The 22,123-nt window shown below is 40.9% G+C and overlaps 1 protein-coding gene across 3 annotated transcripts in view; it reads left to right on the top strand.

Moving 5' to 3' along the window:
• LOC132821096 (E3 ubiquitin-protein ligase DZIP3-like) overlaps positions 1-22,123 on the top strand; it is a 112,448-nt gene that overhangs the window by 44,682 nt on the left and 45,643 nt on the right. For 2 of the 3 annotated variants that reach the window (XM_060833619.1, XM_060833620.1), the window contains exons 11-15: positions 1,284-1,390; positions 6,499-6,774; positions 7,658-7,966; positions 16,472-17,128; positions 21,747-21,785. In XM_060833619.1, the coding sequence (XP_060689602.1) occupies positions 1,284-1,390; positions 6,499-6,774; positions 7,658-7,966; positions 16,472-17,128; positions 21,747-21,785 (1,388 nt within the window). The remainder of the gene's footprint in view (positions 1-1,283; positions 1,391-6,498; positions 6,775-7,657; positions 7,967-16,471; positions 17,129-21,746; positions 21,786-22,123) is intronic. The other variant, XM_060833621.1, reaches the window with a different exon arrangement.

Below are 22,123 nucleotides of genomic sequence, written 5' to 3'. Positions count from 1 at the left end.
ACCCAGTGACCGTGAAGGAACAGTGATATATTTCAAGTCAGGATGGTGAATGGCTTGGACGGGATCTTGCAATTGGAGATATTCCCATGTATCAGTTGCCCTTGTCTTTCAATGTGGTAGAGGTCTTGAGTTTGGAAGGTGCTATTCAAGAAATCCTAGTCAGTTACTGCAGTGCATCTTGTAGATGACACACATTGCTGCCGCTATACAACAGTGGTAAAGTGATGGAATTCTGAAGCTGACAAATGGGATATCAATCAAGCAAGCTGCTTTGTCTGGATGGTGTCAGGGTTCTTAAGCATCATAGGAGTTCCATACATCCAGGGAAGTGGGGAATATTCCAGTGCACTCCTGAATTGTAAATGTCATATAGGCTTTGGGGAGACAGGGAGCGGGTTACTCAACACAGAATTTCCATACCCCGACTTGCTCTTTTCGTCAATGGCTAGTCCAGTTCACTTACTGATCACTGATAATCATAGAATGTTGGTAGTCGGGAATTCAGTAATGCCATAGAGTATCAAGAGGCGATGGTTAAATTCCTTCCTTGGAAATGTCCATTGCCTGTCACATGTGCAGCACGAATTTTACTTGCCACTTGTCAGCCCAGCTCTGAGCATAATCCAGGTCTTGCTGCATATGGAAGTGGAATGTTTTGGTATCTCGAGGGCTCAGTTGGCTGGGGGTGGGTCATGTTGGGTGTAACATGTTCGACAGGTAGGGTCAGGTTAATGGGTGAGAATTTTTGTCAAGTCTAGCTTTTGGAGAGGGGAGTAGTCAGATCAGTTTGTGGCATTGTGGGCACCCGGTCATCAAGAACTAGTTTGCTTCTGGGGTGCAGGGAGATCAGCAATGCTTATCCAGTGGGCTGATGGAGATTAAGGGTGTCAAGTTATTCATATATAATTGGGGAGATCAGTTAAACAGCTTCTGAAGAACTAATATATTTTTTATCCCCTAATGTTTCTTCAGTAACTATTAAGTTTAACTGAGCTGAAGTCTGAGTTTCTAACTTTAAGGGGCTTTTTTAGAGAGTTCCAGAAGCCGAGGAATTGCCCTATGAAGATCTCGATTTCCCAGGCAATTCCCACAGTGTTAGCTGTGTCAGTGATTGCGAATGGTCTTGATGCAGAACTCCAGCCCACACTTCAGAGATGGGGAAACCAACCATCGGTATATCTGGGTCAGTTGTGGGTCTTATCAAGTATTCAGTATATTCAACTTGTCCTACAAAAGAGAAGCTGGGTTTCCTTTTGAATTAATATTTTATTTTCCTTTTATAGAAAAAGTGAACAAAAGGCTGTAAATACCCTGGAAGGATTGAGTAAACGTAATGAACAGAATGAGTGTGAGAAAGAAAGGAAAGAAAAAGAAACCGATCTGCTGACAGGTTTGTTTGGTCTGTCGTTAATCACTTCAGTCGTGGCTGTTGCTTAGCTTCTTGTTTTAAATCCCTTTGCGCTTCACTGGTCTTCCTCCAACTCCACGACGGATTTAGAATTCTGTGTTCCTTTAACCTTCAGCCTTGTGCATTACGCAATGTCTTAGCTCTGTGCTTGACTGTACCTTTAGCTGTACAAGCCATAGGCTTGAGAATTCTCCCTAACTGTATCTCTTCTCCTTTTAAGATTTTTCTTAAAATCAACATCTTTGATTATTCTTCTCAGTCATTGTTCATAATATCCTCTTTGGCTTGACTTCTGTTTTTGCATAATTATGCTTCTGTGAGGTGCCTTGGGGGCGGTTTATGTATAATCTTTGAAGAGGGAAGTTGCTGTTCATGTGATGAAGTAAAAAAAAGCTTCCATTTATATAGCACCTTTTTTAAATAACAAGTCCTAAAGTGCTTTTCAACTAGCTAAGTACTTGTGAAATCCATTCACTTTTAATGTAAGGAAGATGGTAGGAAAGGGATTGTTGAGAATAAAGAGTGTTTCATTGTGATTGCACTCCTGAAACAAGTGAAAATAATGAGCAGGAAAAGACAAATTGGCCAGTCTAGGTCATCCCACACCTATGCCAGGAACATAATAGTGAGACATCTCCAACCCTCAGTGACTATCAAAACACCTAAAAGAGGCACAAAATATCCAGAAGAAACCCAGGGCCAATTAGGGAAAACCAAACCGGAAAATTCTTCTCCCATGTACTATAAAACCGGTCGAGAACATTACATGGAGTGTAATATGAATTTCTTCTTTGCTAAACTTGTACGACCTACAGGAAGTAATTCAGTTTCCTCAGCTTAACTTTGGAAATTCCACCTCCTGCCCCCACCAATCGTATCCCCGAACACTGTCATATTGAAAACAGGAACAGGAGTGGGCCATCTGGCCCTTTAAGCCCAGTCCACTATATTCATTGATCCCTTCAGCCCCTATGAGCTATAGCTGTTGCTTTCTTGAAAACATTCAATGTTTTTGCCTCAGCCACTTCCAGTGGTAGAGGATTCAGGAGGCTCATCACTCTCTGGGTAAATACATTTTTCCCCATCTGTCCTACATGACCTACTCTATATCATTAGACTGAGAGTCATGGTTCTGGACTCCCTGGTCATGGTGAATCGATTCCCCTATACAGCTCCTGTTAGTATAGATTTCCATGAGATCCCTCCCTTTTTCTTGTAAATTACAGTGATTATAGTCCTAACTAATCCAGTGTCTCTTCATACATCAGACTAGCCATCCTAGGAATCAGTCTGGTAAATCTTTGTTGCATTCCCTCCATAGCCAGAACATCCTTCCTCAGGCAAAGTGAGAAAGATTTTCTAAGATTACTAAAGGATTTTGATCAAATGGATCAATCGGCTGAAAAATGGCAGATAGAGTTCAATTTGGGTAAATGTGTCATTTTGCAATTTTGGACAACAAACAGGGGTAGGACTTACACAATTAATGGTAAGGCCCTGAGTAGTGTTGTAGAATTGGGAACTACATAATTCTTTGAAGTTTGCATCACATATAGACAGGGTAGTTAAAAAGGTTAGCACACTTGCCTTAATTGCTCAGTTATTTGACTGTAGGAGGTAGGAAGTAATGTTGAGGTTGTATAGGATATTGTTGAGACCCCTTCTGGAATACTGTGTCCAGTTCTGGTCACCCTAATATAAGAAGGATGTGTTTTTTTAGATCGAGGTTCAGAAGAGGTTTACCAGGATGTTGCCATGTATGGAAGGTTCGGGTTATAAGAAAGGCGAGATAGGCTGGGACCTTTTTTACTGGAGCATAGGTGATTGAAAGGTGACCTTAGAGGTTTATGAAATCATGAGGAGATAGATGTGATCCAAACTTCAAGACTGGGGGACATCACTTTTAAGGTGAGAGGCGAAAGTTTAAAAAAGATATGAGGGGCAAGTATTTTACACAGAGGATGATTAAATTTTGAAAAGAACTTCCTCAGGAAATGGTGGACGTGGGCATAGTTACAATATTTAAAATACTCTTCGATAAGTACATGAATAGGAAAGCTTTGGAGGGATATGGACCGGAGCAGGCAGATGGGATTAGTTTAGTTTGGGATTATGTTTGGCATGGACTGGTTGGACCGAAGAGTCTGTTTCTGCTTTTTGACTCTGAGACCCAAAATTGTATGTGGTACTCCAGGTGTGGTTTCACCAAGACACTGCCCATTGTTTCTGTACTTGTATCTTCTCATTATGAAGGCCAACATTACATTTGTCTTCTTGACCTCCTGCTGTTATGGGATGCATTCTTTCAGTGACTGGTTTACAAGGACTCCCAGGTCTTGTTGCACATCCCTTTTCCCAATTTGCCATTCAGATAAGAAACTGCCTCCTTGTTTTTACTACCAAGTGGATGACGCCACTTATATCTACATTATACTTCAATGCCATGCATTTTCCTAATCATACAACTTGTCTAAATTACATCTTTGCATCCTCCTCATAGCTCACCCTCCTGCCCAGATTTGTGTTAATTGAAATCTTGGAAATGTTATGTTTAGTTCCTTCATCTAAACAATATGTTGTGAATATCTGGATCTTGCAGTTACCCCACTGGCTCCCACTCAGAAAATGACCCATTTATTTCAACTATTTGTTTCCTCTCTGCCAGCCAGTTGTCTATCCATGTCAGTAATTATTCCCCACCCCCACCAATCCCATGCACTTTAATTTACAAATAATCTCTTATGGGAGACCCTATCAAACACCACCTGAAAATCTAAGTGAACAACATCCTCTAGTTCCCCCTCATCAACTGAGTTACAGCCTCAAGTAATTCCAATAGATTTGTCAAGCATGACTTCCCTTTCATAAATCTATGCTAACTCTGTCCAATCTTGTCACCAATTCTCTCCTATTAAAGCTGAAAAATGTGTTGCTGGAAAAGCGCAGCAGGACAGGCAGCATCCAAAGAGCAGGAGAATCGATGTTTCGGACATAAGCCCTTCTTCCTGAAACGTCGATTCTCCTGCTCCTTGGATGCTGCCTGACCTGCTGCACTTTTCCAGCAACACATTTTTCAGCTCTGATCTCCAGCATCTGCAGTCCTCACTCTTTCCTCTCTGCTATTAAAGTCAACATTATTAAATAATGGACTCGATTATTTTCTGTACTACTGATGTCAAGCTAAGCGGTCTATAATTCCTTGCTTTCTCTTGACCTTTTTAAATTAGAGGTGTTACATTAGCTAGGCAAAAGTGAGGACTGCAGATGCTGAAGATTAGAGTCAAGATTAGAGTGGTGCTGGAAAAGCACATCAAATCAGGCAGCATTCGAGAAGCAGGAAAATTTGACGTTTTGGACAGGAGCCCTTCACCAGGAACATTAGCTACCTTCCAATCCATTGGAACTGTTCCAGAGTCTATAGCGTCTTGAAAGATGACCACCAATGTATCCACTCTTTTCTCGAGCCGCTTTCTTCAATACACCGGGATGTAGATAGCCGTTCCCTAAGGATCTATTCGCCTTTGATCCCATCAATTTCCCCAATACCTTTTCCCTACAAATACTACTTTCCTTCAATTCTTCTCTCCCATCATACCAATTCTGGGAGGTGGTTTGTGTCCTCCTTTTGTGAAGACTGAACCAAAATATATTTTTAATGATTTAATAATATTGGAAGAAGATTTGTGTTGTCTAAAGCTCCTATCGTGATATCTTATTTTTGCACATCAGTGATAGCTTATAATCTTCCAATGACGACAGCAGTCTACAATCATAAGAATAAACAAAGAACTTCAGATGTTGCACATGTAAAACAAACAAAATCAGAAATAGCTGGAGAAACTCAGCAGGTCTGGCAGCATCTGTAGAACTGAAGAAAGGACACTGGACTCAGCACATTAACTCTGTTTTATCTCAATAGATGCTGCCATAAGTGTTTAGTTTCTCTAGCAATTTCTGCTAATGTTTACATGTGGGTATTACAGCACAAGAGGAGGCCATTCCAACCATAAAGTCCGTACTGGCTCTTTATATACAATCCTTTCAGTACCGTTGTCTGCACTCTGTCCCTGGACCTATGGAGAGCTGCTTGAGATGAACCTTGACAAAAGCCATTGCATCTCTCTCTCTCCCCAGACTTTTTTTTGCAAAGCCAAATCCCATGAGGAGGTAATCAATGGTTCTTCCATAACATCGCTATCTCAACAGCTGTGTGTGAAGGGCTGAGACTTTGTGCATGCAGGAAGGCTGAACAGGAAAGTCCTTTCTTACCACCAGCCAAGCTATGTCTTGGTGTTTGTTTGTAAGTTCTGGCAGTGAAGCACTCTACAAAATGATTGGGATAGCCTACCCAGGGAACCAGAGGATATACCATTTCCTTAAATAAACAATAAATATTCTCAAAAATCACTCAAATATTGTTTGTCATAGTATACTTCAAATTATGACTAGGAATTTGTTTAAACATGACACATGTAGCCTGCAGTAATACTGCTTTTAGGATGGACATTCATTTTGCCAAGTCGTTGCATTCATGATTTGTTTATTATGTAAAGGATTTAGTTCTCCTTTTCTTAGATATGGAGAGTTAGGAAAATTTACTCTATTCGTCACTTTTTTACTAACTGCTATTGTTTCTTTTCACTTAGTGCTGATGTCATTATTGAAAACAGATTTCTACAAATCAGGAAATCTTTTCTGTGTGTTAAACAGAATATTAAATATTTCCATTTATAAATTTCCATCGTGTAGATAAGATCTATGCAAATAAAATGAATGATTTACCAAAGAGTGTTACAACTCTTTGGGAAATATGGGGAAATAATGCTTTAATAATAGAGCTTTAAAGAATATTACAGATCATCATTTTTTAAAAAAAATCAAAATTGTACAAAATGATAATCCTAACTTTGGCTTTAATGCAGAAGCAGTGTGGCACATCTTGATGTTGCTCAATATATCTGTCACAGTATGTTCCAACACAACGTAATGTAAAATGTTGTCTCCTTGTCAAATGTAAACCGATATAAATATGCATATGATTTTTAGTGAGTGTGTGATTAACATCTACCAAATTCTGTTGCCTTTTGCAGATAAATGTCGCTTGTACCGTGAAATCATTCTGAAAAGAAAGTTGATTGAAAATGCAATTGTTGAAACTGGAAAAGTAACTGAACTAATAATCAGTTGGGATTTGAAAAACATATTTATGGAGAAAAGCAGCGAAATTACTGCAGAAATGATTCTAAACCATGTTTTAAGGTGGAATTGCAATTTTAAAATCAGACAATTTTTAATGATGCTTAAAGATGAGGATCTTTCTAATCACCCTGAACTAAAGAAATGGATAACTTACATTTTGGAACTGGGTAAGATTGAATTTTAATTTTTCTTGTGCTGAGCTGACCTCAGTTTAAAGACCACCACTGAAATATTTAAATTGAATGATACTTTTGGTGTAAATGGATTTTGGAAACCTATCAGGATGAAGGTTGAAATCAAGTGTTCAGGGTGTTTTTCCTTCTGTTGCTAGATGACTTCTGCAGGCTTCTAAATTTTTCTTATACCTGTGTCATGCCTGTATTATGCCTTCCTTGCAAAATGCCATGTCGATCTTAAATCTGGTTTCACAAAAGCCTTTTATTCTAAAACACCATTACCATTAAAAGCAATATTGTCACTAGCGGTAGAATTTTCCCCAGCTTGTTTCCTTGATATCAATGATAATTGTAACATAATCTAATTTGAGATTTCTATTGTCACATTTTTTTATCATTTCACTTTTTTTTCTTGATACTTTCTTACTAGTGGTGCTCATTACTTCAACCTATTCAGTTTCTGAAACCACTGGCAGGTTATTCAACATTCATCTGCTCTAATGGTTTCTAATTGGCCCACAATCTGTAATTGGTCAATACCAGCCATGCAAATTGGGCTAGTAGTTTTCTTTAACAGTCTATTTCACCATATCTGATCTTTCCCTTTAAAACTCACAAAACAATAGTTCACACTCCTTTGTTTCAGGAATCCTGTTTTTTTTTAAAATCTAATTTTTCTTGTTTGGTTAAAGACCTGGCAGTATATCCCAAACAGTGGGGAAAAATTGATAAGTTTTTCAGAGGCTGTTTTATTTCATACTCCCTCTGAACAATTGCCTGATGATGAGCTGCATGTGTAGACCATTCACTTCCTGAATGAGGTGTCCCAATGCACCTTTATTTGTGTACAAACAATCATTTTCTTCTTTTTTAGGTGATCAGTGTAGTCTGTGCTTCCTGTATAGCTACAAAAAAGTTATAATTCCAATCCTTTGTGATATGGAAAATCTCCTGAACTTTGCTCAAAAGCTTCTATCAAGAAAAGCTCTAAGTAAAGAAGAAGTAAAGATGCTAGCATTAACCCCATCTGAACAAAGGCCAGACGTTCTGATGGAACAAGTGACTAGTCACAAAGATGTCTGGCAGATGGGAGAGCTCGTGTTTGCCCTGGCTGAAGAACAAGATCGTCTACCCAAACTGAAGCCTTTGTTTGATGAGTTTAACCGAGAGTTTGAGAAATTCAGTAAGTTGAAGAAGACCACACAATTTCAACACATTTTATTCATCCTGACACTCTATTGGTCTTTAATTGTCAAAAGTGACCCATGAACACAGCATTCTTCAATCTGTGTACAGGCACACAGAAGCAAATGTGCCAGCTTTAGCTTGAGCATTGAGAATACAACTATAGGATCACATGATTAAACCCACTCCACTATTTGATAAGATCATAGATGAACTGTTTGGACATCTGTTTCAAGAAAGAGATGGATAGAGCCTTTAAAGATAGTGGAATTATGGGTTATGGTGATAAGGCAGGAACAGAATACTGATGGTGGATGATCATTCATGATCATACTGAATGGTGCTGCTGGTTTGAAGGGCCAGTTGGCCTACTCGTGCACCTATTGTCTATTGTCTGTTTTGAATTTCACATTACTATTTACCCTCCTCAATAATTCTTAGATTCCTGTGAGGCAACAAAATCATCTGGCTTTAAAATATTTTAACACCCCTGCCTCCACCACCTTCCGAGACAGAGAGCTTCAAAAACCACTTTTCCTCTGGGAAAACAATCTCCTCAACTCTGTCCTGAAAGGGCAAACATTAATTTTTAAATAGTGCCCCTTAGTTCAAGACTGACTCAGAGGAAATGTATTTTCCCTGTCTACTTTATCAATCTTTACTAAAGTCATCCCTCACACTTCTAAACTCCATCTGTGGTAGGAAATCTACTAGAAAATATCTAAGGAATAGAATTTTGGAGAGGTAGATTAATCAGTACAGTCAGCATGGCATTTGTTTTCATTCAAGAGATATGAGTGTCAATGGCACAGCCCCCGCCAACCCACCTTCCCCAACCACCACAAGAATTGCAAAACTTGTGCCCACACCTCCCCCTCACCTCTGTCCACATCCAACAAAATTTAGCAGCTCTTCCACACAGGTCATCTACTGTGTCTGTTGCTCTCAATGTGGTCTCCTCTGCACTGTGGAGACAGGATGCCAATTTGCAGAATGTTTCAGAGAACATCTCTGGGACACGCGTACTAAACAACCCCTTGGCCCTGTGGCTGAACACTTTAACTCTCCCTCCCACTCCACCAAGGACATGCAAGTCCTGGGCCTCCTCCACCGCCAAACTCTACCTACCTGACATTTGGATTAAGAATGCCTCCTCTTCTGCCTTGGGCCCATCCAACAACCCAGGATCAATGTGGGTTTCACCAGTTTCTTCATTCGCCCCCCCCCCCCCCCCCCCCATCCAACCTCCGAACTTGGTTCTGTCCATCTTCGTTACCACCTATCCACTCCACCCTCCTTTCTGACCTGTCACCATCAACCCCCACCTCCATTGCATTGCCAGATACCTTCCCCCAGCCCCACCCCCCCTCCCATTTATCTCCGCTCCCTTGGGCCATCCCCTCATTCCTGATGAAGAGCTTATGCTTTAAATATTGACTTTGCTGCTCGTCGGATGCGGCCTTTTTGACTCTTAATCTGCAGTCCTCACTTTCTCTGGATTAATAGCCTCGCGATAATATACTAGGCCATCGCCTTTGTAAATGGTGATATCTGCAAATGTGAATAAATATTTCAGAGGTTACAAGGTGTGTAGGTGAGGCTAGTGCAATTGATGAAGTTTATATAGCTTAAGTCAATAAAGCTTTTGGCATGGTATGGCACATTGACCAGGAAATCAAGAGTCCATGGGAGACGGTATTTTGTCAAACAGGATTCAAAATTGGCTTACTGTAGGAAGCAGAGAGTGATGGTCAAAGGGTATTCTTTTAACAGAGAGCCTGTGACCAGTGGCATGCCACAGAATTCATTGCAACCTTTCCTGTTTGTTGTGTAAGTTAATGATATAGACATGAACATAGGAAGTATGATCAGTAAGTTCACAGCTGACATGAAAGTTGGTGGTTTGGAAAAGAGCAAGGAGGAAATCCTTCGACTACTGGATAATATAGACGAGTCGAAACAATGGCAAATGGAATTTAATTCTGTATAGGTGATATATTTTTGGAAGACTAACATGTTGAATAATGGCACACTAGAAAGTACAGAGGATTAGTGAGACCATAATGTGCATGTCCATAAATCCTCAAAGGCAGTAATAAGGTGATTAGGAAGGCATATGCAATACTTGCCTCTGTTAGGCAATGCATGAATACAAGAGCAAGGAGATAGTGATGGGCCTGTATATAACATTAGTAAGGTCACAGCTAGGTTGCTGTGTGCAGTTCCAGTTGTAACACTATATGAAAAATTCTTTGGACTAGAGTGAGACAGAAGAGATTTTGCCAGATGTTGCTTGGGCAGGAATGATTTAGATATGAAGAAAGACCAGAGTGGTTTTACATTGAGCAGAGAAGCCCAGGGTGGGGTGTGAAATCTGATGGATCAAGCATTTGGAAAGACAGTGGGAAAATATGGTGAGATTGGAAAGATGGGATGCCCAACATCAAAGTCCCAATTTACCACCGAAGGTTTCAATAGTGAGATAAGACTCTTGCTGGTGAGGCCTGTTTTGATGCATTGACATCTCATTATTATGTAATTGTTTTTATGCAACTTCCTATTTTTGCCACATGCTGGAGAGAAATGGATGACAACAGCTCCAATACGAAAGTGAACTCACCACTTGCTCCGGACACTAACTCGATTTGTGAACAAAGTCAGATCCTTCAAGGCTCAATTGCTTACACTGAACAGATTGAAGACATCTGGAAAAACACAGCAGGTCTGGCAGCATCTGTGCAGAGAAAGCAGAGTTAACATTTCTGGTCTGATGACCTTTCTTCAAAACTAAAGTTTGTTTTGAAGAAGGGTCACCGGACCTAAAACATTAGCTCTGCTTTCTCTCCACATGCTGCCAGACCTACTGAGTTTCTCCTGCAATTTCTGTTTTTGTTTCTGATTTCCAGCATTTGGAGTTCATTGGTTTTCTTTGGAAGACATTTGTATTTATAGTACCATGCGTGGAAAACAAGTGCTGTGTCCAACTGTGTGGAATATGTATTCTGGTCACAAGCAAAATTGACCTTTGATTGTCATTACAAACTGACCACAGTCACCTCTGCAAAGTGAATACCATTAACAGAGTCACTTGCGAGCCATAATTCACGAAGACGATCCAAGGTCTCCTGGGCTGTAACTGGAATGGAGCTGATTTCTTCTCACCATGAACTGTAAGTATTTCCTAAAATGCAGTGCTACTTTTCTTGGATGATGTGACAATGTTTCGGTACTCACTTTTGAATTCACAATCTTTTACTGCATTGGCTTGTGATGCATACATTGTGATAAAATCCTTTACATCAAAGGGACATAGATAGGCATTCCACAGCTAACATTGTCAGGACCTCCATGTTGCGATGGTTATAGAGGGTTATGCCTTACCATTATTTGTTTGAGATGGTAGTGTTGACTGCTCACAATACTAATGATCCACTTTGCTTTTGAAATTTCCCATGTAGGTTCCTGTGAGCCACAACCAGTGGATCTATAGCAGGTGTGATCATTGCTATGACCGATGCGTAGTCAAATGCAGAGGGGTTGAGCAGAATACATGTGCCAGGAAGCCCAGGACCAGCAGCCAAACAGCCACCACATCAAGACGTCACAGTTGAACGTCCCTTCGTGATGCAGAGAAGGTACAGGAGGTGCAGAGTCTGTCGTCCACAGTATGATTTCATCAAAATGAGTGAGTTTCGTTGCTCGCATAGTATCCTGGGATATTCTCACTCTGTCACAGAACTCTGCCATCTTCTGGAGTGCGATCTGTTACCTGAAGGAGTTGGTGGTCATTAGGGTGTGTGCTAAATATTGCACTTAGCTGCTTTCAAGGATCTGCTGGGGATCAGTGTGAGACCTTTCAATCCTCCAACCCACACCTGTATCAAGGCTTAGAAACAGAAGTTGTGGAAAAAAACTCAAGTCTGGCAACTATTGTGAAGTGAAATCAGAGTGTACGTTTCAGGTCTGGTGACCCTTCCTCAGAACAATTTGTGCCAGATCATACACTTCATCTTGCCTCTTTGTGACTAGGTCAAAGTGGCAGCTTGGACTGTGTAGACTTTGCAAAAATAGCTGACTTCTCCCAGGTGCAGGACACTGTAGAACGTGACCACATTGCATTGAGGGCCCCACATCGTAATACTGCTAACTTTATCAACAGCAAAAAGTTCCAGTTCTTCAGTTTACAAATCATCTGTGATCATCAATACCACATCTTAGAGGTTTACACTGCCTTACCATGATGCTCATATCCTAAGAGCTCTCAGATTTGTGCTTCATTTCATGATTTCACAAGATATTACTGGGAGACAAGGGTTCCCATCAGCAACCATGGCAGATGACTTCATTGCACAACTCACTAACTGAGGGTGAGTGTTGATATAATCCAAGCCTTCTACTAGGATGAGGGCATTGCTGGCTAGTCTAGCATTTAATGCCCATCCCTATTTGTCCAAAAGGATCAGTTAAGAGTCAGATGTATTGCTAGAATTGATCATAGGCCTTGCAAAGGTGAGGTTCCAGTATTTGGTTTGATCTGGCGTAGACTGGGGCGGCACAGTGGTTAGCACTGCTGCCTCACAGCGCCAGAGACCCGGGTTCAACTCCCACCTCGGGCAATTGTCTGTGTGGAGTTTGCACATTCTCCCTGTGTCTGCGTGGGTTTCTTCCGGGTGCTCCGGTTTCCTCCCACAGTCCAAAGATGTGCAGGTCAGATGAATTGGTGATGCCAAATTGCCCGTAGTGTTAAGTGAAGGGGTAAATGTAGGGGAATGGGTCTGGGTGGGTTGGCTCTTCAGAGGGTCGGTGTGGACTTGTTGGGCCAAAGGGCCTGTTTCCACACTAAATAATCTAATCTAATCTAAACATGTTTCCTCTAAGTTTTGCAGCTGCACTTCTGAAAGTCACTGTTGAACGTGGGCCTCAGTGGCCTGCGAGGTAGTAAGAGAATGAGAAATGCTTGAGGGAGTGGGAGCTTTGCAGTATCATCTAGATAAAGTCGGCCAGATAATCCTTTCATGCTGTGCTTTGCACAATTGGAGCAAACATGAAGGGGTTGTAATGGCCCCTGAAGAGCTGGGCGAGCAGCAGCAGTTTTTGAGGAGGATGTTGAGCTGAAGAAACGGCATCTTCACTATGCTAGGACATTGCAGCTTCAGACAAACGAGCATTCAGTACTTGGTTGACACCTTCTTCCAACAGATTTGAATTGGATCATTCATTGACTTAGAATTTGCTCCTACTTGAAAGACAAGTTTCTGTTACTCCCAGAAACAAATGCAGCTTTTTTTTTTGTCTGTTTGTTCTTTGCCTTGGTACTCAATAAAAATGAATGTTTATAACTGCATATGCTTTCCTGCATATGATACTCTCACATTGAACAATGATAGAAGTTATGCTGTGTTGTACAGAAAACTGTAGCGCTCCCTTAGGGTTTTAGCGTGGTATGACATGAAGGATGGGTTGTCTTTTTAACTTGATTCTTATAGCTGCAGTTATTACAGACAGCTGATTAGACAGGTGATGATGTAGAGTAGCAATACATTTACCAATGTCAGCTTCTATTTCCAATGAAATTTTGCCCAACCCACCTACATCCTCGGAAGCTTTTCTTTTTTTTTTGTTTCCCTCACTCTATGTGTACATGAAGGGCTCCTCATAGCTGGCAGCAGTTGACCTTGTGTACAAACTGGGCATTAAATTTGCCACAGCCCGATCCTATCCTAGGAGGTCCTGGCAGTGACAGGTATTTCTGCTGCTGGTAAGCATGGTGCCATAGAGGTGTGGTGTATTCATAGTGAGGCTGTTGAGTGATCTCAGATTGGAACTGAGGGGAAAGATTTCACCAGTTGGGCCACCCAACCTGTCCAATTTATCTCTGAGTCACACAGCATGGAAACCGACTCTCGGTCCAACCAGTCCATGCTGATCATAATCCCAAACCAAATTAGTCCCACCTGCCTGTGCTTGGCCCATATCCCTCCAAACATTTATTATTCACTTACTTATCCAAATGACTTTTAAACATTGTAGCTATACTCCCATCTATCACTTCTTCTGGAAGGTCACTTGCTGTGTAAAACAAAAAAAATGCCCCAATGTCTTTTTAAATCTATCTTCTCTCACCTTAACTATACCCCTTAACTCCCCCACCCAAGGAAAATGCTACCTAATATTAATCTTATCTATACCCCTCATCATTTTATAAAACATCTAGAAGTCATCCTTCAACCTCCCATGCTTGAGGAAAGGAAAAGATCCAGCCTGTCTTTATAACTCAAACCTTCCATCCCCAGCAATCTCCTGATAAATCTCTTGTAAACCTCTCCAGTACTTCAGAAGAGGTCACCAAAGTCTTGAACAGCCATAACCTATACTCAGAAGTCTGAGCAATGAAAGCAAGCATGCTAACTGCCGCCTTAACTACCTTGTGTACATGTGATGCAAATTTCAAAGAATTCTCTACCTGAACCCCTCTGTCTCTGTTCTACCAACCTGTCCAATGCCCTACCATTAATTGTATAGGTCCTGTTTTTGTTTGTTTTATCAAATTGCAATACATTGTATTTATCCGAATTAAATTCTTCTGCCACTCTTCGTCCCATTAACCAAATTGATCAAGATCGCTTTGCAATCTTAGACACCGTTCTTCACTGTCCACTACACCATCAATTCTGGTGTCATCTGCAAACTTACTAACCATGCCTTCTATATTCTTATTTAAATAATTTATATAAATGACAAACAAAAGTGGACCCAGTACCAATTATGTGGGACACCGCTGGTCACAGGCCTCCAGACTGAAAAAAATCCCTCCACCATCACTCTGTCTTCTGCCCTTAAGACAATTTTGTATCTAATTGGCAAGCTCACCCTGACTTTTTTTTTATTCATTCAGGGGATGAGGGCATCACTGACTAGGCCAGAATTTATTGCCCATTCTTAATTGTCCAGAGGGCAATTAAGAGTCAACCACATTGCTGTGGGTCTGGAGTCACATGCAGGCCACATTAGATGAGGTTGGCAGTTTCCTTCCCTAAAGAACATTAGTCTACCATGCAGAATCTTGTCAAAGGCTTTGCTAAAGTAATCTTATGAAAGCTCATAATCTACAGTCAAGGTTTGTCAAATTAGAACTCCCAAATTAGGGAAAAATATTTCCGTTTCCATGAACAGAATGGCCTAGACTTTCTGCCATTCTCCACCTTTTTGATGAGGGAACATTTCCAGGTTTTGGGGTGGGAGTGCAGGGGAAGCTGAGGAGAGAGGTTGGATTTCATTAGCTCATGAGACTTTTCTAAGCCTGACAAATAGTGTTGAACCAGCCTCATTTACCATGGGAGACCAGCTGCCTTGGATTTCATCAGGGAGCGGTGACAGGTTGAAGCAAAGAATTGCAGTAGCAGACTTCAGGATTTTTTTACAAATAGAAAGAACGTAACATGAAAGTGGCTTTGGATGAGTTTGTTTCAATTGATGAAACATATGTTACTCATACTGCCAGCTTTTAAGCAAGCTCTCTTTCTGTAATTACCCAGAAAATCACAATAGCAGTCTTGCAGTAATAAAAACAAAATACTGTGGATGCTGGAAATTGAAATAATTGTCTTGTTCTACTGGATATCAGCTGCCCTGCATTTAGTCTCTAATGTGTTCAATTAGCATCAAACACAGCAGAGGCCATGCTTTACATATTTGCATTAAGTTGTCTGTACCAGAGTGCTATTCTGTTCCTGTCTGTATCACATTATTGGAGAGGACTCTGGTGATGCAATGATAGTGTCCCTGCTCCTGAAACAGGAGGCCTGGGTTCAAGTTACATCTGGTCCAGATGTGTGTACCTGTAATAGCATTTCTGACCAAGTTGATCAAAAAGTATCTGTCAGATTTGTAGATAGGGTCCTATAGTGTGGTGGTAGTGACCCTACTTCTGAGTAAGGACACTTGGATTCAAGCCCCAACTTCTCCAGAAGTGTAATAACATGTCTGAACAGGTTGACTTGAAAATATTTACTAGATTTGCAGAAAGTTGAGCAGGTAGGTGATGTGTGATCCACATCAAGTGGAGACAAGTAGAAGATGTAAGGTTGTTTTCAGAAATAATTGGAAACTGCTGTCCTCAACTGCAGCAATTCCCAATTTCATTTCAGCTCTCAATACTATTGGTGAAAGGTTCTATGCTATACTGATCATGGAACAGCTAGCACATTTAACTGAAAGCAGTGTATTTGAAGGTTCTTATTTTGTTGATCCAGACTTACTGTTGATTGAGTAGAATTAACAGGAATAAATAAATAGATAATATACTAGTTTTGCTGAAAGCTGGCTTTTCCACATATAAATCTTGTATATTCAAAGATAAAGTGAAAGATTAACTGAATGACAGATCTCTGTTAACTTTTGTATATGACTTTTGTGGAATCATAGCATTACAACAGTTGCCTATATGTATGATAAACTGATTATTTTGTTATTCTTCAACTAATGCAATGCTTACTGAATTTAGACAAAGGCCATGTCCCTAATTTTGGAACTATATTGTCTGCGGATCCTCTTTCCCAGAATATGGATTATTCTTTATTTTACCGTCTCCTTCATCTACTAATAATAAAGGGAACTGAGGTCCTTTTGCGGATATTTGATCGAGCTGTACCACCTCAGATACTGAAAAGGGAATTACTGAAGAATAAACGCATCCTAGAGCCTTATCACAAGGGTTCATCTCGATCTGCACTTAACTCCGGCGAATGGAGCTTGCTTTACCCATCTAACCATGAACAGCCCAATTCCAAGAAATTTGATATCACGTTACTGGCATCACTTATTAGACACCTAAAGATCCTTCCTGCACCACGCGGTGGATGGGATGCCGAGCCATTGCCAAATGATCAGAGCAAAAGTGCTGCTGTCTTGCGCCTTTCTAACTTGCGAAACCAGCTCCTTTTTGAAACTCTGAACACTGGAATCAAGGAGCCTGATTTTACCATTGAATGGGACAAAATCACAGAAGTCCTCGTGAGCCTAGGAGCAGATTGCAAATTGTTAAAGCAACTTAAAAACTGTCCTGTTGAAAATCTCTGGGAGGATCACCATCAACTGGCCAGTTATCTGGGCAAACCTGTAGCAGATGTCATGCAGATGCTATTGTCACTTTTCCAACCAGGTACAGTACAATTGAAACTGAAGAGAATTGTTTTTATAATTAGTTGGAAATAGTCTTTTGAAGTATTCAGAAAGCATGTATTGGTCAAGTATTACTGAATGGTCCCATTGATCATAGATTATAAGGCAGAAGGCCATTCATCCTATTCATAACCTTTTCAACTAGGGTTTATCTAATTTTATTTCCCTGCTGTTTGACATTTGGTATCATGTTTGTATTCTTCCTTTGTAAATGCTTATTCACTTTTTAAATTTGTTTTATTTAGATTAAGGTAGCCCCTTATTCTAAAATTTTACATAATTCTAATAGCTAGGAGAAAGTGAGGACTGCAGATGCCAGAGATTAGAGTCAAGAGTGTGGTGCTGGAAAAGCACAGCAGATCAGGCAGCATCCAAGGAACAGGAGAATTGATGTTTCAGGCGTAATTCCTGATAAAAGGCTTATGCTGGAAATGTCGATTCTCCTGCTCCTCGGATGTTGCCTGACCTGTTGTGCTTTTCCAGCATCATACTCCCGAGCTATTCTTAAGGGCCCTGTTGATTATTCCTACTAGTGTCTTCTTTCCTTTTGTTTCTTACCTCTACCCACATGGATTTAACTCAATTTCTCGCTATGGTTTAAAGTCTGGTTGAAAATTTGTAGCTCGGGTGTCCGTTGTTGTGGTTCTGTTCGCCGAGCTGGAAGTTTTTGCTGCAAACGTTTTGTTCCCTGGCTAGGGAACATCATCAGTGCTATTGGAGCCTCCTGTGAAGCGCTGCTTTGATGTTTCTTCCGGTATTTATAGTGGTTTGTTCTTGCCGCTTCCGGGTGTCAGTTTCAGCTGTAGTAGTTTGTATGTGGGGTCCAGGTCGATGTGTCTGTTAATGGAGTTTGTGGATGAATGCCATGCCTCTAGGAATTCCCTGGCTGTTCTCTGTCTGGCTTATCCTATGATGGTAGTGTTTTCCCAGTCAAATTCATGTTCCTGGTTGTCTGAGTGTATGGCTACTAGGGATAGCTGGTCGTGTCGTTTTGTGGCTAGCTGATGTTCATGGATGCGGATTGTTAGCTGTCTTCCTGTTTGTCCTATATAGTGTTTTGTGCAGTCCTTGCATGGTATTTTGTAAACTACGTTAGTTTGGCTTGTGCTGGCTATTGGGTCCTTTGTTCTAGTGAGTTGTTGTCTGAGTGTGGAAGTTGGCTTGTGTGCTGTTATGAGTCCTAAGGGTCGCAGTAGTCTGGCTGTCAGTTCTGAGACGCTCCTGACGTATGGTAGTGTGGCTAGTCCTTTTGGTTGCGGCATGTCCTCATTCCGTGGTCTATCTCTTAGGCATCTGTTGATAAAGTTGCGTGGGTATCCGTTTTTGGCGAATACCTTGTATAGGTGTTCCTCTTCCTCTTTTCGCAGTTCTGGTGTACTGCAGTGTGTTGTGGCTCTTTTGAATAGTGTCCTGATGCAGCTTTGTTTGTGTGTGTTGGTTTCCTGTGTACCCTTGTGGTGAATTCTCCGTTGGGTGTTCTCTCTACTAACATGTCTAGGAATGGGAGTTGGCTATCCTTTTCCTCTTCTCTCGTGAATCGTATTCCTGTGAGTGTGGCGTTGATGATTCGGTGTGTTTTTTCTATTTCTGTGTTTTTGATGATTACAAAGGTGTCATCGACATATCTGATCCAGAGTCTGGGTTGGATTTGTGGTAGGGCTGTATGTTCTAACCTTTGCATAACTGCCTCTGCTGAGTCCCGAGATTGGTGATCCCATGGGTGTTCCGTTGATTTGTTCGTATATCTGATTGTTGAATGTAAAGTGTGTGGTGAGGCACAGGTCTAGTAGTTTAAGTATGCCGTCCTTGTTGATAGGTTCGGCCTCCTGTGTTCTGTTATGTATGTCCAGTAGGTTGGCTATTGTTTCTCTGGCTAGGGTTTTGTCAATTGATGTGAACAGTGCAGTCACGTCGAATGTGCTATGGTATTTATTCTATCCTGTAGCAACAGTGCTACCCCACAAACCTTTCCTCCTTGCCTGTCCTTTTGAACACTGTAATACCCCCTGAATATTTAGTTTCTAACAGTGATTTTCTAACCATGTCTTTGTAATGATCATGCCTGTTAACCTGTATTTGTGTCATTAATGCATTGTATTTTGTTAATACACATACATTCAAAGGAAGAGTAATTAATTTTGTGTTTATACAATTTTTCCCCACTCATCTCAGGGTGGTACAAGTGAACCCCATCCCACCAGAACAGCTCCCTTTTACCCCAGTACTGGTGCTCCATGAAATGAAATCCATTTTCACCCACGTTAATTTTTGAGTCATTCGTTTAGAGTTATGTCATTCAGCATGGAAACAGACCCTTCGGTCCAACCTTTCCATGTTGACCATAAGCAACTAGTCCCAACTGGCCTGTGCTTGCCTATATCCCTCCAAACATTGTTTACTCATGTACTTATTTAAATATCCAAACATTGTAACTGTACCCACCTCCACCACATCCTCTAGCAGTTCATTCTACATACAAACCACTCTGCTTTTTAAAAAAAGCTTCCCCATATGTCCTTTTTTAAATCTTTGTCCTCTCACCTTTTAAAAAAAACACTCTAATCTTGAAATCCCCCACACTAGGGAAAAGACATCTGCAATTCACCTTACCTATACCCCTCATGATTTTATAAACCTGTATAAGGTCACCCCTCAACTTCCTGCACTCCAGTGAAAAACGTCTCAGCCTATCCCAGCCTCTCCTTATAATTCAAATCTTCTATTTCCGGCAACAGCCTGGTAATTTTCTTCTGAACTTTCTCCATCTTAGTAATATTTTTCCTATAACAGGGCAACCAGAACTGGACACAATACTCCAGAAGACGTCTCATCAATATTTTGTATAACCTCGAAATAACTCCAATACTTTATTTACCTTTATGCCAGTTTACCCATGGCTTGGGTAGTAATCCAGAAATTATTACCTGGAAGGTTCTCCCTTTTGATTTAGCTCCTAACTAGTTAAAATATTTCAGCAAAACTTCTTTTCCAGTCATAACAAAGTTGTTGGTACCAGCGTGGATGAGGGGCTATTGGATCCTGCCTTTCCTCTTTTTCCAATTTCTTCTTCAGTCCAATGCGCTTGTGAATGGCTCCAGAGACTGGTCTATTCCCTCATGTCTATCCAATCAAATTCCTATTTCCTCCTTACAATTGAATAGCATCATACAATCCCTACAGTGTGGAAACAGGCCATTTGGCCCCACGAGTCCACACCAACCCTCTGAAAAGTAACCCACCCTGACCCATTTCCCTACTCTATTACTCTACATTTCCCCTGACTAATGCACCTAACCTACACACCCCTGTATACTATGGGCAATTTAGCACGGCCAATTCACCTGACCTGCACATCTTTGGACTGTCAGAGGAAACCCATGAAGAGACGGGGAAAATGTGTAAACTCCACACCCAGCCACCCGAGGCTGGAATTGAACCTGGGTCCCTGACGTTGTGAGGCAGCAGTGCTAACTGCTGAGCCAATGTCACCTGCACCAAGATGCCATAGCCAGTTTATTCTCTCTTCCTGCAACCTACATTCTCACCTTCTAACTATTGAACAATTGCTGGGACCAAAGCTCCTTAGTTTTAACACTCATGGTCCTCATAACTGCCTCACGTACAGTCACAGCCTTGTGTCCCCGATCACAGACCAATTTTGATTGTACCTAATCTGAAGAGTGTGACCGTCTTCTGAAGCAAATTGTCTCGGTAACTTTCCCTTTCCCTGATGCACTGCCTGCAGCTGAGGCTCCAGTTTCTTGATTCACATCCAAAGTTGCTTGAGCTGCCGACCTTTCTCCAGATGTAATTGCTGTGGATCACTTGCTGTCCAGCAGTTTCCACATTACCTATCCTGACATCGCTATCGTATTTAACTTATAAACTAATTACTCAAGATTCCCTGCTCTTTACACTTCACTGTAATGATATTTCATTTATATACACTAAAATTGTTTTAACCACAGTATGAATCTAATATTTAATTAGCATCTTTCCTTCCACTCATATCACACTATGGTTTGTGACTGCACATTCCCACTGGTCTCACTGTGGACCGGCCTCTCGATCCATGCCTTTTATCATGTCCTATTGACCTCTCGATCAGGAAAGTTTTTACTTCTTGCAGTATACCCTAATTAAAGTACCACTGTCCCACTTTGCATTAACTTTCCACTTTGATCAAAATGTTCAACAGTACAGTCGGCTTTTGCCCGAAGCATTGATTCTCTTGCTCCTCAGATGCTGCCTGACCTGCTGTCCTTTTCCAGCACCCCCCACTCAAGTCTAATTTCTCGCATTTGCAGTTCTCGCTTTCTTCTACTAACTGACTCAGCCTTTTCCTCATTCTGCTGCGCTCTCATACTAACTAAACTACTCTGACTGACTGATTGACTGATTGATTGATTGATTATTGAGTAATGTTTAGAATTGGCCAAGCTACTGTATATGCTAAAAAGCCAACTTACTTTGCTATTATCAATAAATTCAAAAGTACAGTTTGAAAATGTAGCTTGAAGGCTGAAAATTGTCTCTCTCACTTTCAGGCAACCCGTAACTTAAAAATCTCTAATTTGTTCTGTTTTAATATTTGATAGAGACATCAGTGCAGACGAAAAGAGAAATATCAACAAACAGTAAGTAGTTGGCTGTACTAATTATTCTTAGCACAACATTTCAGTAATGTACTTATTCAGTTTTATTATCTCTGCCAAAAATTAAGCACCGGGGACAAGTTGGATTTATCATGGCACATTAAAATAATTATCATCATTGTGTGCTGTCTCTGAGTTCGAGTAAGATAGCTACTCAGGGTTATAAGTTCCTCTGTGGATCTTCATGTGACTGAACAGGTCAACTCTTGACCTGCAGATCTTTGACTACAAGTGGCTGGCAGACCGACGTGATACATACAATTTAAGAATAGAAATCTCAACCTTGCAATATCTTTCAGTTAGATTATAGCTGATTTGAT

This window comes from Hemiscyllium ocellatum, chromosome 12, assembly GCF_020745735.1.
Source record: "Hemiscyllium ocellatum isolate sHemOce1 chromosome 12, sHemOce1.pat.X.cur, whole genome shotgun sequence".
Classification (NCBI taxonomy): domain Eukaryota; kingdom Metazoa; phylum Chordata; class Chondrichthyes; order Orectolobiformes; family Hemiscylliidae; genus Hemiscyllium; species Hemiscyllium ocellatum.
Note: the sequence above shows the minus strand (reverse complement) of the source record. Positions and strands in the feature narration are given on the sequence as shown.